The sequence below is a fragment of the Pyrus communis genome, chromosome 17, assembly GCF_041283825.1.
Source record: "Pyrus communis isolate YQ-2024b chromosome 17, ASM4128382v1, whole genome shotgun sequence".
Taxonomy (NCBI): Eukaryota; Viridiplantae; Streptophyta; class Magnoliopsida; order Rosales; family Rosaceae; genus Pyrus; species Pyrus communis.
In genome coordinates, this window is record NC_142581.1 from 398,632 (window position 1) to 413,444 (window position 14,813).

The following is a 14,813-nucleotide window of genomic DNA, read 5'->3' on the forward strand; positions in this document are numbered from 1 at the left end:
AACTGGTGACACACACGGCAATGTCTGTCTTCATCTCTTCTGTCTTGGTTCCTGATTGGCTTCCTCAATTACTTATTCCTCACTTTATTTGGGTGGACCTTGCACACTAAAGTTCGATGGTCCCAAATCACGAGTTACCAAAATAATTAAGAAAAAAAACTGAGAGAAAGTAAATAAATTAATCTTTGTTTGGTGTCTTAACAATTTTCAAACAAACATATATACATATACATTAGAGCCTTGTTGCAGGTGATTTAGTTAATTAATCGACAAGAGGGTTAGTTTACACTAACCGTCTGGTGGTTTTTCAAGATTTGGCACCAGCATTAACAAATTGTTTGTCGTTTGTTTGTGTCGTTTCTCTTGACCATATGCTGCCTGTGGGGAATGGGGAGAGGGTTGGGGGACAAAGTTGGGAACCATGTTATCTCTATATTATAAAGCAAGACCCTTGGGGTCACAAGGCTTAAAAAAAAGGAACAAAAAATGCCTTCTGTAGATTCAGTATATGCCATAGTTATATTGTGCTTCCGGGGCAGGGGAAGGGGAAGACAGTTACTATCCATGTTGAATATTAATTCTCTTAATGTAACTCCACCCTCCAATCTCAAAAAAAGTAAAATGCGACTAATGTCATGCCAACGTTAGCCTAACTTCAAATTGATAGAGCAGCCAGGGCAAGAATTGTGTGGGGTAAGTCGGGCAGGATACGTCCCACTAATTGCCATTGCCATGACAATTTGGTACCGCCGGAGGGTTTTTTTTTTAGGAGTTTATGGGCAACTCTTGCTCCCTGTTAAGGTAATTTTGGTAAGGGTGGAGTTGCAGTAATTAATGTCATGGTTCTTATGTATATATATCGATCTCATCTATAAAACAAGTTCTCTGCTTTTTGTCTCATAGTTTGATAATGCTGCTGTAGTTATATCTTAAACCAATTATATATTATCATGTAAAGAAACTTAAAACCCAAAACGATATGTGATTTTGAAATGACTAGATATTTCGGTCAAACATGAAGCTATCATGTGATATGAGACAGTGGTAGACAATGGTCTGCATCGGTTTCCACTACTCGCTTCTTTTTTTCACTTTATATTTCATGTTTTTAAGCCATGAGAGAGAGAGAGAGAGAGAGAGAGACAGAGCAGCGTGGACGTCGAAACAGCAAACATGCATGTTTTGTTTTGTAAAAAGGCCGCGGTCACGTCATATAAACGTGATCTTTTCATCACTTGATTATTTGTATTACTTGTTATTAATTGTATATTCCATTTGTAAGGTTCAGTGTTTTTGTTTCCCACGTGTAAACATAACACATGCCTCTTTTTCTCTCAGCCTTATTCAATTTTTCAGTATTTTCATCGCTTAGAGTTGTTCGTTAATGGGAGCCTTCCATCGTAAGTTAAATAAAAAGTAAGTGTGATACTAATATATTGAAGCTATATCGCAATCATACTCTATACTTCTATAGTTGGTTAGAAAAATGTAATGTAATATCATTATAGTCCAATATATTAAACGCATGTGTGATATATTAAACTCAGGAGTGTGACATCAATATATTAAACTAATACTAATGCAGTAGTAGTGTTATAGATGTTAAACTCAAGTTGCATGATTCTTATATACAGTATCGCACTCAATCAAATTACTATGGTGAGAACATATAATTTTGGTTTTTGCTAGGTGAAGTCTTTACCCTAATAATTCAGGTGCTTAAGGTATGCTAACAATAACAACGATATTAACACTTAATTGAATACAATTACATAACCAAACAGATTATCAATGGGATCAAATGTCACAGGAAACTAGAGACAGTTGTACAAGGAAAATCTATCTTTTGTCCAATCGGGTGTCTGAATTTTACCCTATAAAAAACACCAAAACATCCCACAACCGGCGGCAATAGCTGATACGCACAAGTTAACATTTCTAATGCTTTTTTGCTCCATTCAAGCAGTGAATGAAAGTTTTAAATTTTAAGTAACTCCACGATTTGAGCAGCTGAAATTTTAAAATTACAAACATTTACTTTGTGCAGATTTAATTAGGCAGTTAAATAGAGGCACAAAAGCAAGAAAGTTCCTTCTGCAGGGAGAAACTACAGCACAACCTTCTCCCCTCTTGAAACTGAGATTTTTATTGCCTTGAAATTGGCGTCATTGGCATCGGTGATTGCTGGTTGTAGAGTTTACCATCTGAACCTTGAAAACTCTGATAAGAATTGGCCGGCGTCATGAAGGGAGAAACGCCGTTTACTGGAGCTCCTGCTTGATAACTAGGCACTGGGGGTGGCTGTTGTTGGGCCACGTTGTAGGTGTATTGTCCAGGAGACGGCACATATTGAGGCACTTGGTACTGTGGTTGAGGTGGTAATGGTGGAAGTGGTGGAGGAGAAGATGATGGGGGAGGTGGTGCCTCACTGGGAGTGTGTTGTTGGTTGGTGGTAGGGACATTGTGCGGGTGAGATTCAGAATGCGAGAATGGAGGAGATGCAGACGGGTTAGGGCTCCGGGGTAAATAGGACGACGATTGGTCATTCTCCAGCTTAAGCCTCTTTTCGGATGGATAATCACCAGAAGACTCGTTAATGGGATTGCTGATGACACCCTCTGATGCCAGAGAGGAGAGGACATAAGAGAGCATCTGGGCCGAGGATGTTGATGCGGTCAGCTTTGCTGCCACTGCAGCAGCTGCAGACTCGCGCGAATCTTCCTCCCCGTGACTGGATTTTTCAGCAAAAGCAACCTGCGGTGTGTACATTACTGGAGCTGATTGTTCTCTTCCTACCATAAAGCTGGAAGGTGCTACAGAGGTATGAGCTTCCTTTGAGCTCTGGACTGCAATCTGTTGTGCATTGTCGCCATTCATTAACCGATGGCAGATATTAGTGGCCAGCTCTGACTGGGACTCTGCATCCTGGAAAACAATATATGCATAATGTACGTTTAGAATAGATTTTGTACAACTAGATTTTGTTATAAATGGCAACACAACCAACAACCTTTACGTGATATATGTACATATACAATTAGCATCTGTATAAGTGTTTCTTTACTACTTAATTCACAAAACCATAGATCAGTTATTTCTATGCAAGGATCAAATTTAGCATCATTATTCAATTCAACATGAGTTGGGGTTGCGTAAAGTTGATCCAAAACCAAGGATTGATAATGGACAGTATATGCAGGGAATTGCAATTTACCTGAAACTCACAAGGGTGGGAACTCAACCCAACCCCATGGAGTACCACATTGCATCAACATAGGAGTCCTATAAGAAAGGGAACCAACTCATCCTCCTCCAAGAAGCAGAAGATTTATAATACTTTCAGAGGAGCCTTTTCTTAATATTTTTATATATGTAATTAAAGTTTGGGCATTCAGTTTAGTTTGACCGTGATGAATTAACCAACATTCATACAGTAATGTTACACTTCCACAACAAAAGTAGATGATATGATAGATATACACAGCATACCTGAAGTTGGTTTCGGACTTGATCCAGCTTGTACTCCTGATAAGAAAACCATGTTAGTTCGCGTAAAATCGTAGTCTTGTAAAACCGTGAATGAAAATTCTGATATGTTGCTCCTAGGATTGTCTACCAACCAACCTGCTCCTGAAGAGCCTCTCTTAGATGAGACACAAGATTAGCTCTTGATGATTCAACAGCTCTTAGTTGTTCAATACAATTCCTTAGTATAGCATTCTGACCCTGAACCTCCTCCTCAAATGCAGACCCATGAAATTGCCCTAGTCAAGAAACATAATTTAGGGAAAAGTAAGTCACGAACAATACACATGTTAAAAGTTAGAGAAAATTCTCAAGAATTTACACATGTTGGGGATACCTGAGTTGAAATCGGCACCAATTTCCTTATCAACCCTCTCTAGACAGCTAATAGCACTCCTGCATTTGCTCAATATAGTGTCCTCGTCCATCTGGCCATGATTAGTTTGGTAATCTGAAACTATTTTGTCCAATGCAGTTCCAGCAGGTTGCTGCTTTTTTTTTTTTTCAACAAAGAAAATAAAAGGAAACAAAATTAAGCCATCAAATTGCAAACTGAAAGAAATGCTCACGCAATACAGGCATATCATCCGATTTGCATTACCAATCTGGCACCCGAATGCTTCCCATTTCTGTTACTATTTTCCGGGTGCTGTCCAACAAACTCTTGCTTCAGAATCTGGCCGTGTGAACCAAAAACTTTTCTATCATCCCATATATTAACCTACAAAGTAAAAATATTGAACCACAACAATCAGCCACAAAAAAAAAAAAAAAAAAGGTACATGCACATGCATACAAAAAAAGAGTTGAGTCCTTCTATCCATCTTATAAACTAAAAAATTTTGGTTTTACTCAAGGTTTCCTTTGGATTATTCTGCTCTCAATAGAAACCATCTCCATGACAACCAATTCCAATTTTTTTTCTTTTAAAAAAAGATATAGAAACAGGTTATGCAGTTGTACCAATCGTTGTGCTGCATTTCTTTCAAATTCATCTCCACTTTTAATTACATCACGAAGAGCATCTGGAAGAACCTTCCAAAATTCACCAACAAATTCTGAACCTTTTCGCCTACTGTTCTGTAAAATATCATTTGCAAGATACAAGAAAGCCAATCTCTGGTCGCGTGGAGCACAACGAAATTGCCTAGCCCATGTTTCAACAACTTGTCTTGCTTTATTCATATGGAAAATGCACCAATGAGATAAAGCTAAATTGCATTAAGGATAACAGCCAAGTACTCTGATAACAAAGATAACAAACATTGACAACATGTGCAAAAATAATCAGATATGCCAAAGCTCAGATGCACAGCAAGTATCACTAGTTGTATTTGTAACTCAACACTTATGAGAAAAGTATAATATTGACTAGACAATAAACGAAACAGTGTTCATGGAATAGCAGGGGAAGGGATTCAAATTTGGCAGGGAAAATGCATTGGATATGTGGGTTTTGACAATGGATTTCAAAATCCAATTAAGTTTTCCAAAGAAATGAGTTATGAGACAAGAGGGTGGCTAAATTGTCCCACCAAAAGAAATCAGGCTTGGTATGTAAGTTAGAACAGCCAGAAAAATTGTCTACTGTTCCTCTATGAAAAAACTAAAAAGAACATTGATTTCAAGGCGATGTCAGCAAAAGGATACTCTCTATGCTTGCTTGAGAGCTATTGAGCTTGGCTAGCTTTTCCACTAAAATCTGCGGATTGAACGCACTTCCCATGATTCCAGCAAGAGTTGGTCCAACTAGTAACGCAAAATGGAGCCTTTAAAACTGAGAAAACCTTCAAGCAAATTGAGATAAATAGTAACAGATTCCAACTAGTAAGATACCGAGAGGCACGATTTATTGACCAAAGCAAAATTTCATGTAATCACAAGCAAGCATAACTTACAACAGTACTATAAAAAATGTTAAGGGTTTAGGGTCTAGAGAATACGATGATTTTTGAAAAAGCCTGAAGATTGGGAAACCTTGCAATTGCAAGTTGCAACTACAAAAGCAACAATCATGATCAAACTGTAACCATGCACCATATATCAACTATTTATCCCTCTAGCATCACATTTGAGAAGTAGCACATAATATCATACAAATTCCAGTACCCAAACCACAGTGGAAAGAATAATGCCTTCTCAAATTCACCTAAAAGGCTAAAACAAGAGCATGCAATGAGCCTATGGAAACTAGGAAAAATTGATATAAATGCTTTTAAATCTAGTCAGAGATAATAATCAAAAGATAGAAATTGAATTGACTCTGAATTTGGAGTTGGCTGTTAAACCTCTACAAAGCCCAGAAATATAATACCTATGTCCAGTGTGAGAAGACAATAAATACCAGACTTGTGTGCTAACTGGCAACAAGCAAGTGCGTAATGATTCCAGAAGAGAGAATACAGTCAAAACTCGATTTAGATGCCTACCTCTAAAAAAGAAAGATAATCCACTATCCCAATCTAGAATTTGTAGGAGGTAATGATGGTCTCTTTGCCTATACACTTAAAACTGTTTGTGAAACTGATGAAAATGTACGGGATAGATGATTTGATTAAACTTTCCAATGATACAAGTAGGCCATTAGTTATCCCTTGGGCCCGCTCATGGGCTACATAATCGGATTGCGTTTTTATCTTTGGGGTATAGGTTTAGAAGCAGATGTGCACAAATAAGAATAGCTCTAGAGATTTCTAGATGCGACCGCTTCTGTACAAATGTGATCCTAGATTCCCGAAATTGGTTTTGACGTTTTGTTTGCCTATTATGTCCTCATATTTCCTTTGACGATGATATATGGCCAGGTGCCAAACATGTACTGATTATGTAATGAAAGAACGACAAGTTTCCTTCATCGACTGATAAGTAAACTCTTCGTTGTCCATACCATAAAGGTGTTACCAAATAGACTGCACGCTACTCTACAGTTTGGTAATAACCCCTTGACTAAAAAGGTAGTAACAAACAAAGAACTCATCACGCTGAATCTAATTCTCGACACCAATCCACACAATCTGCAGTATCTTTCCTAATTTCGCCACACTTGATACTCGCGGTATCTACAAACCACCAAACATCAAATGTGTTTGTTTATGAAGTTTCCATCTTCAAAATCATTCAAATACTCAACATTATACACTCAATGAGTCAATGTCTAACCAATTCGAAATTAAACAATTAATTGAAACTACTAACCAGAACATACTAATTAAAAGCAAAGATTAACAAAAGCAGCATTCAGCCAAAACCCAGAATTTATTTTCTAATATCTTCCATAATCTACATGTTATCCCTGACTTTCCTATCCAATTAAATCAGTTGATTCAAAGTCTTACTCCAAAATTCAGCAACGAAAAGAAAAAAAAGATTATTCAAATATTGTATGAGAGTAAAACTAGACAGCCCCAAAGTAGAATTAAGAAATAGAAAACAAAATTAACAAAAATAAACTAAAAACTGGAAGTCCTAGAGCTTGGAGTAGGCACCTCTTGTATTGATAGGAAATGCGGTGGCCTGAGAAAAATATTCAGCGGCGGGTACAAGTAGCAATCACAAGTCCGTCCATGGAGGATTGGGGGTAAGCTTACCCAGCTGAATTCGGACTCGGAAAACTCCGAAAGACGGAATATTTTTTGAGTTCAACGGCTTTTTCTTCTCCTTCTTCTCTGTCGGGTTCTCTTACCACCGTCGGGGATTTTTAAAGTTCCGAAACCACGCTACCCTTCCCTTCTTGTTGAGTTCTGCGTTTAGGGGTTTTAGCCGGGATGCCAAGTGTACAAAAGATGTCCACCCACGACGTCGTACTGGTTCATGCATATGTCACTCAATTTCTCACATGTGCGACAGTCCAAGGTTGTTTATTACTTTCCATATAATTTTTTGACAGGGTTGTTTTATTTACATCAAACATATTGTTAAATTCACGGTATATATTGAATACACTCCATATATTTTCTCGTAGCCTCACATCTCATACCTTATTCAGCATTTTTTATGTACACACACCTTATATCAACCTGGTGCATTCTATATTCGCCTCTTTAGGTTTCGTATTCGTTTCTTCCTTTCACTATTGTTGCTCATGTTAAACAAAAATTTGAAGAAAACCCTTGGACATTTATAGTTGATAAATCATCAACTAAGTCTCTAGACACGCACCAAAGCACGAGCCTGGAAATTAGTATTATTTTATTTTAATACAAATGACATTTCTACTCTTATTACAGCAAAAGATGATAAATGAACCATCAACAACTTAAGGCATCAGCAATCTCAGTGACTGTATGCATAAAGTTTTGCAGCAGTACACAAACAAATAATAAAAATATTACAACAAGTGACAATAATTTCGAAATACAAGAGCTTTAGTTCGAAAAAACAATTTCGCGCAGCTGTTGTTTGAACTCTAGACGTTCATCAGTTCTTGGAAGATATTCATGGCAGAAGCTGGAAGCCCCAAAAGCACGTTTATGTTCTTCTTTTCTGTCCCATTAGAAAGGAACAAGATCACTTCCTTCTCCGGCAATGCCACCGGACCTGATAGCACGGGCTCTCCCCAACCAAAATCAGTCGTGTAGAACGACAGCTTAGACCAAGTCGTGATCAAGAGTGTGGAGGCCAGCGAAGGCCTAGCTCGCGTCAGCTCGAAAAAATCTATGGCAGATCTCATGTAACTGTCAGTGACCATCTTGATTGCATCTTGAACTAGTCCGACTGCATTTGACAGCGGCTTGTCCAGTAAGTCACCTGCCTGGCAGACGGAATTTGTCAGCACAATGCCATTGCCAAAGTACCCTTTTGGCAGCGGCGGCCTGAATTTAGGCCTCCCGTCAACAGCAAACAGGAGCTTTATTTGTTGCTCAGGCAGCAGATTTAGCGCTCTGGTCCGAGCTTTCCACACGAATGCAGAGAGGGCTTCGAAAGTAGTGCAATTTTCAAGCGCCCCGTCTTCCCTGGCCTTCATTTTGAGTTTCTCAAGCTTCTCACTGTCGAAACTGAAGGATCTGTACTGCATTTTTTCCTCACAAAGGTCATTGTTGATGCAAGAAGTGCCGGTGATCTCTGAGAATTCCTGATGCGGGTACTCTGTCCTTGGTGGGTTTCGCGCTTTGAGTATGCTTCTGTCTAAAAACGGAGGAACTGTCAATGGCAAACCTCTGGCAATTTTACCCCACGAGTTCACGAATTCCATTGCACCGATGCCATCAAACATACAATGATTCATGCACAGGCCAAGAGAAAATCCTCCACATTTGAATTTAGTCACCTAATAAAATCATCATTTATTTATGAATGCAAATTCAAGATACAATAAGTGAAATGTAATGAAGAGATTCAAGTACAAACCTGAACCACCAGTGGAGGCATCTCCAGTATGTTTTTCGCACCAGGAACATCATAAACCAGCCTCCCAAGAGTCTCGGGGTCCGGCTTTGTTATGTCACCAATCTCTTCTATCGCACAATCTGCTTCACCCTCAACGAAAACAGCTCCTTCCCCCGTGCAATCCACAATGAGCTTTCCCTCCGCGCTAATTGCTAACCGCCCGGCAAGAGGGTAATAGTGGACAAGAACCTTCTTCAAGGCATCCTTGATCACTTCCCCTGCCTGGTCATTTCCCTTATCATCCGACTTGAAGCAGTAAATAGTACGAACAGTCACCGCAATGTTTTGATCGAGATTCGAGAGGAAGTACAAACCCTTCTCTGTTTCAACTGCAGGGGAAACCAGAGTTGGCTCTCCTTGCTTCACTCTCAGCTGGAACGCGTCACCATTGGTGGTGTTGTCCATCGCGACAGACTCTCCGAATTCAGCAACCTGAAAACACAATATCAAAAAATGCAGAGAAAAAGAAGCAAGTTTGCAAAGAATTTAGGGCTCATTTGGTACTGCTTCTGTAGGAAGCATTTCTGCTCATAAACGTTTGCTAGAAGTACTTTTATTAGAAACACTTCGAAATTTTTAGAGGAAACACTCTGTCAGAAGCACTTAGCCCTTCTCGAAGCAGTTCCAAACAAACCTTTAATATGAGTTATGAGAGAACAAACCATGTGAGCAAGCTGACGAATGGAAAGGAGAGTTCTGTAAAAAGATGAAAGGAATGCTCAAAACTCGAATGAAGAAACCAAAAATTGATGAGGGCAGAAAAGGGAATGGTTTTGGAGGTTTCAGGAGGACTGGAGGAGCAGGTTAATTATAGAAAATTGGAATGGACCAACGTATCTTGTATTACTTGTTTAAGAAAGAGAAGATAATTGTGGAAAGGGACAGGTAGTTGTGCCTGAAACCTGAGTGATAATCCAAATCCTTCGGGCAACATACGATACGACACTGTAGATGCTGTGTTTTTCACCTGGCATATATGAATGTAGGGCAGGCAGATGGGTGAGAGTAGGCCACTGATACCGAAACCTAACACGCCAGATAAGAGATCTAATGTCACAAAGAAGGGGTAGGGGCTTATTTGGTGGGGTTGGTATCCAAATTCCATAAACCTCTTCTGGTTGGTCTTTTCTCTTACTACAAGTTTTTAATTTTTGGGTCAATGGTCTCTTGTTACAAGTTATCACATAATAATGCCCTATCTTTGCTTCTCAGATCTCATTTTTGTAATTTTCTTTCCCTCCGGAGTCATAATTCCGGTGATCATCGTGGTCGAAATGGCGAAAGTACAAATAAAAAACGCTCAAATCTTCGTCTGAATGTGTATTAGGTTGTTTTTTAACAAACAGAGTGACATGCTCTACCTTTCGAACTTAGAAGACCAAGTCCAAGAGCAGGAAAGGAGCAACTAGAAAGGATTCTGGGAAAGATGAATGATTAACCAACTGCGAGTTTTCTAATGGGTTTAGTTACGTCTTTACTATAAATTAGAAGAACCGATTTTCAGATGCCAAGTATCCGGCACGTTGCGGAAGTAGAATATAAAACGATAGTTTTCTAGTTTGGATGCTTTGTATTATCACGCAAGAGGAGAGGGAGAGAGGGAGAGAGAGAGAAGGGTGTATAAAACTTGTCGCTGTCAAACAAATTGTATTGGAAACAGAGTTAGAAATACAAAAGAATCTCTACAATTTTACGGTATACATTTCCAGCCATACTGAAACAACATCACACAAACTCTTTGCACTCGGTTCATAGGTGGCTTACACAACACTTATCAAAAGTCAACAAATTCCTATAGGTTACTCAGGATGGCCATCGATATTTCAATGTCTAGGCCTCGGATGGTTTTGCTTGTCGCTCTTCCATTCCAACAACTGATACTGAACACAGCTAAGCAGGTGGCAAACTGACCTCGAAAAAGTCATGCCTGACCACACTTGCTTAGACAAGCAACTCCTTCTTCTAGATAATCCTCCCTTGTGATCCAAAATTCAGGAGCATCCTGCAGTGTTAACCACCACATTGAAATTTTCTTAGATGGCTTGCAGTTAACCCATCTCCAATGTGGGGGATAACAATGACATCATATGGAAACTCGATCTAAAAGGTAGAGAGTACAAACAATGTAATTTACCTTCATAATTCCCGCAAGGACTGCACCACCTAGATACACCATGTGCTTTCTTCGTGGAGGATCTTCAATTCGCAATCGCAATTTCTGTTCACCACAAATTTTAGAGCGTGAGAAATAGAACAACTGAGCTCGGTTGATTATGCCAGATTCAACTTGATGATATTCTTTCAAATCAATAAATTTTTTATATCAATCGGGACATCCCGACCTAAACATAGTCAGTTTAGTACCACTTCAATACCAACATAACACACATGGTATGTTTCAACTGTTTCATATTTTTTCAAAGCTCGGTTTGTTCCCTGTCTTATCCATGAAAACAAAACTCTTATCTTACCTTGAGTCCATCTTTGTTACCCTTCAAAACAACGTCAAGATAACGGTCCAGTATTTCCTTCTCCAAACTGAAGAAACACCACATTTAATATCAGAAATTCATCAATTTCAAACCAATCTTTAATAAGAAAACAAGATGCCCATAGGACGAAAAAGAATCCAACTTTTAGGTAAAAAAGGTTTTTTTTTTTTTTTTTTTTTTTTGAGTACATCCATATTTTTACACTATGTCAAACAAGAAACTTGACATGCCATGTGAGATATAACTCCAAAAAACTACGTCAAACAAGAAACTTATAATCCAAGTGATGCAAAGAAGAGTAAGATATTACCGACTGGGTAGTCCAGGATACATCGTGCTTCCTCCACTTAAAACAATATGCTGGTAGAGCTGCAACAAATGCAATAAAGTCATACAATCAATGACAGGAAGTCAAACGGATAAAGAACTAATCAATGCTAACTTGCAATCGGATTCGTATAGGTACCATCATCCTGTTGTCAATATCCATTTCCTGAATACAGCGGAATACCATGTCAGCCATTCCATCACCTTCAACATCTATAAGTTCCTGTACACGGAAAAAATTAATGATTATTCAAAGACTTTAACCTGTTATAAACTTTTTCTCCAAACCCAGAATTGTAGGTGTTAATATCACTTTGAAGAGATACAATTTGAGCAATTTAGATTGAAGACATTTGAGCAATTTTGTTGACTAGAGAAAAGTTTTAATAACCAACGTCAAGAAAAGAGCAAAGAAAACTGGAAAGTTACAGGAGTGAAAAGAGCCTCAGGAGCCTGGAACCTTTCGGTGCCAACTTTAATCACCCTTCCATCTGGCAGCTGAATAAACCATCACATATCAGAGTATTAGCATCAAAATATATATAACTCTTGATTAAAACTATAACGATACAACAAAAGAGGGAACCAAAGAGAAAAATGACAGACAAAAAGCGAAGAATCACCAAAATACGAAAAAATTACTGGCATTAGAGCAAAGAAAGAGTGACATACTAAAAACATAAGCAAAAAAAAAGATGAACTTATAATACAGCCACTCCTGACTATGTCTTTTCAGTCAAGTCATACATAGAAGAATTGGATATCTAATGAGATGCTATGGAAACTAACTTACAGTGTAATTTTTTACAAGTATGGTGGTCTCAAGTCCCAACTGATACTCCCTTTTGTAATCATAACTGCATCAAATTTGATACTAAAATTCATGAAATTAATGTTCCAACAACATTCCACACCAAAAACGAAAAGTTCCATAACATAAGAATATAGGTTTTGTTTACCTAATATAGCAAAGCTTCTCCTTGATTTCCCTAACGGTCTCAAAATCAGCTGTCCTATTCATTGAATACCTTCACAAATAAAGATACAACCCTCAGTCAAATGAAAGTTTCACTTAACAAATGAAAGATAATGCAAACCATATTGATCTTGCTAACTATAAGCAAATGGTTCTCACCCCCTCCGTGAGAGCAAATCAACAAGATAGGATGTTATGTGTCGGCCAGCTACATTCATTCGCTTCGTAAGATGAGGAAATGAGTAGCCATCGACAACTGGAACCTACAAGGTTGAGCAAATTAATTAAAAATTGATATAGAGTTTGATTTCCTTTCAATTCCATTGCTGTGCAATATTTAACTAATTGCTAAAACATATAACTACAGAGTGACACACTATGCAAGCTGTTGGCAGTACTTTAAATACAAGACGTGGAAGTTGGATTTGAAGAATTTACCACATGTGTAACACCATCACCAGAGTCAATAACTAATCCGGTTAGCAAGCCTGTAGAAAAACAAGGAAATAATGAAGCCCATGACCGAAAAAAGCAAAACTTTACCTAAGCATAAGTAGCAATGGTGGTTATAGTAATGTGATGACTGTTCCAACATATAATTCTGGCAAGTTATATTAAATGCTTTCACTCTCCCCATCAATGTTTTCCAAGAATTTGAAAGTGCAATAGTCAAAAAGACATTTTTTATTTTTTATTTTTTTGTAGAAATAAGACGAAGAAAACCAAAAACAGAGAAACAAAAGAAGTTGGGGGTAAAAACAACATCATAAGCATTTAACCTTTAATCATCCCTATAAGCACCTTGAGCATACAATGTTAAAACAGCTTGAATTTGAATGAAGACACCAGCAAAATTGTACTTCTCAAACATGGTCTCAACCTGAAATATCGAATCAAGACGAATCATGAAATACCAACAACGCCATAATTAACTATATATACTATGGTACAGGTATGGTTACCAAAAAAAGTGACTACTTTAGAAAGAAATTGCAAAACAAACCATTTTTTCACGGTTCTTTGAAGGATTAAGAGGCGGGTCTGTGAGTAATATCTGACACTCAGTAGGATCTATCTGTTGACAGAAATTAGACAATATAATATTAGCAATCCGAATGAAACTATAATATCGAAATTGACAATCAAAGGCAGCAAGAGTTTACCTTTAGTTCAGTGTAGAATGCATGGTCCCAGACATGGCCCATGTCATCCCAGTTTTGCACAATGCCATTGTTAACTGGGTAATTTATATCCAATTGATGCCGAAATTCGGCGCAAGCTTCTCCAACAATGACATCCTAAACGCATTTATAAAATTTAAGAAAAAAGGGCTCTTAGATTCAGAACTCAGAACTAATCACTAAATCACAAGCTAATTAAGAAGATAATAAAATTCTTAACCTTGATTAAAGCTCGAACAGAAAGATCAAATCTTGTAATGAAAAGATTATTAAAGTATCAACCTTGATTTCTTGTTCCATAAGTGATTCCTCATAGCGAAGCAGTGGCCTTCCAACTACGCAAGGGAACACAGAGGTGGGGAAGTTCTCTCCAGCAAATCCACATTTTACATACTGCAGATTAAATCAAACAAAATAAACAAAACCCACAAAATAAAGTATGATCCCAACACCCACAGATCCCAAACGGAGGTCAAAATTTGCCGGATCGTTGAAATCTTCCAACACAGATTAGAATATAAGTGCTTTTTCTGTATGTGTGAGGGAAAGCAGAAAAGCTAGCGAGAGGAGTTTACCCCGGTGCCATTGTCGCACACGACGACGTTTCGACTGTTCATGTTCAGCTGCTGCTGTTGAGAGTTTGTTGCTGTTTGTGCTGGTTTTTCGTCTACTGCATTTTCTTCAACCCGAAGTTCGTCCGACGGCAGGAGAGAGAGTGTGACGGGCTTTCTTCGTAGTTGCGAAGTTAGAAAAAAGGAGCCAAACAAAAAACGAGGACGACGTCGTATCCATAATTTTTTGCAAGTGATACGGTTTATTTTGGAACTAAACCAATTCTATTCTATTACTTGAGGGAGGTTTATTTTTCTTTATTTATTTATTTATTTTTCTTTCAAAAAACGATAGTATTAGTGTGTAAAATGGTTA

The 14,813-nt window shown here is 38.1% G+C and overlaps 3 protein-coding genes across 5 annotated transcripts; all 3 read right to left on the bottom strand.

Moving 5' to 3' along the window:
• Positions 1–1,747: 1,747 nt before the first annotated feature.
• Positions 1,748–7,394, bottom strand: LOC137708130 (uncharacterized). 2 transcript variants are annotated; one of them, XM_068447128.2, is made up of 8 exons: positions 7,011–7,394; positions 5,176–5,274; positions 4,489–4,736; positions 4,127–4,246; positions 3,863–4,013; positions 3,625–3,764; positions 3,490–3,525; positions 1,748–2,925 (listed from the first exon to the last, which is right to left on the bottom strand). In XM_068447128.2, exons 2-8 carry the CDS (start codon positions 5,249–5,251, stop codon positions 2,146–2,148), a joined length of 1,551 nt encoding a protein of 516 aa, XP_068303229.2. In that variant the 5' UTR covers positions 5,252–5,274; positions 7,011–7,394; the 3' UTR covers positions 1,748–2,145. The 2 variants fall into 2 exon arrangements, with proteins under 2 accessions (XP_068303229.2, XP_068303230.2); XM_068447129.2 differs by having other exon boundaries at positions 5,176–5,312; positions 7,011–7,253.
• Positions 7,395–7,634: 240 nt separating this feature from the next.
• Positions 7,635–9,917, bottom strand: LOC137708816 (omega-hydroxypalmitate O-feruloyl transferase). Of its 2 annotated transcripts, none has more exons than XM_068447968.2 (3): positions 9,573–9,917; positions 8,872–9,342; positions 7,635–8,791 (listed from the first exon to the last, which is right to left on the bottom strand). In XM_068447968.2, exons 1-3 carry the CDS (start codon positions 9,573–9,575, stop codon positions 7,931–7,933), a joined length of 1,335 nt encoding a protein of 444 aa, XP_068304069.2. In that variant the 5' UTR covers positions 9,576–9,917; the 3' UTR covers positions 7,635–7,930. The 2 variants fall into 2 exon arrangements, with proteins under 2 accessions (XP_068304069.2, XP_088545421.1); XM_088689295.1 differs by having other exon boundaries at positions 9,545–9,834.
• Positions 9,918–10,529: 612 nt separating this feature from the next.
• Positions 10,530–14,669, bottom strand: LOC137708356 (actin-related protein 2). Its single transcript, XM_068447409.2, has 15 exons — positions 14,462–14,669; positions 14,169–14,279; positions 13,869–14,003; positions 13,709–13,780; positions 13,507–13,585; positions 13,144–13,193; positions 12,865–12,968; positions 12,689–12,757; positions 12,523–12,586; positions 12,159–12,227; positions 11,869–11,952; positions 11,713–11,771; positions 11,382–11,448; positions 11,045–11,128; positions 10,530–10,912 (listed from the first exon to the last, which is right to left on the bottom strand). Exons 1-15 carry the CDS (start codon positions 14,501–14,503, stop codon positions 10,832–10,834), a joined length of 1,170 nt encoding a protein of 389 aa, XP_068303510.2. The 5' UTR covers positions 14,504–14,669; the 3' UTR covers positions 10,530–10,831.
• Between the last annotated feature and the right edge of the window lie 144 nt (positions 14,670–14,813).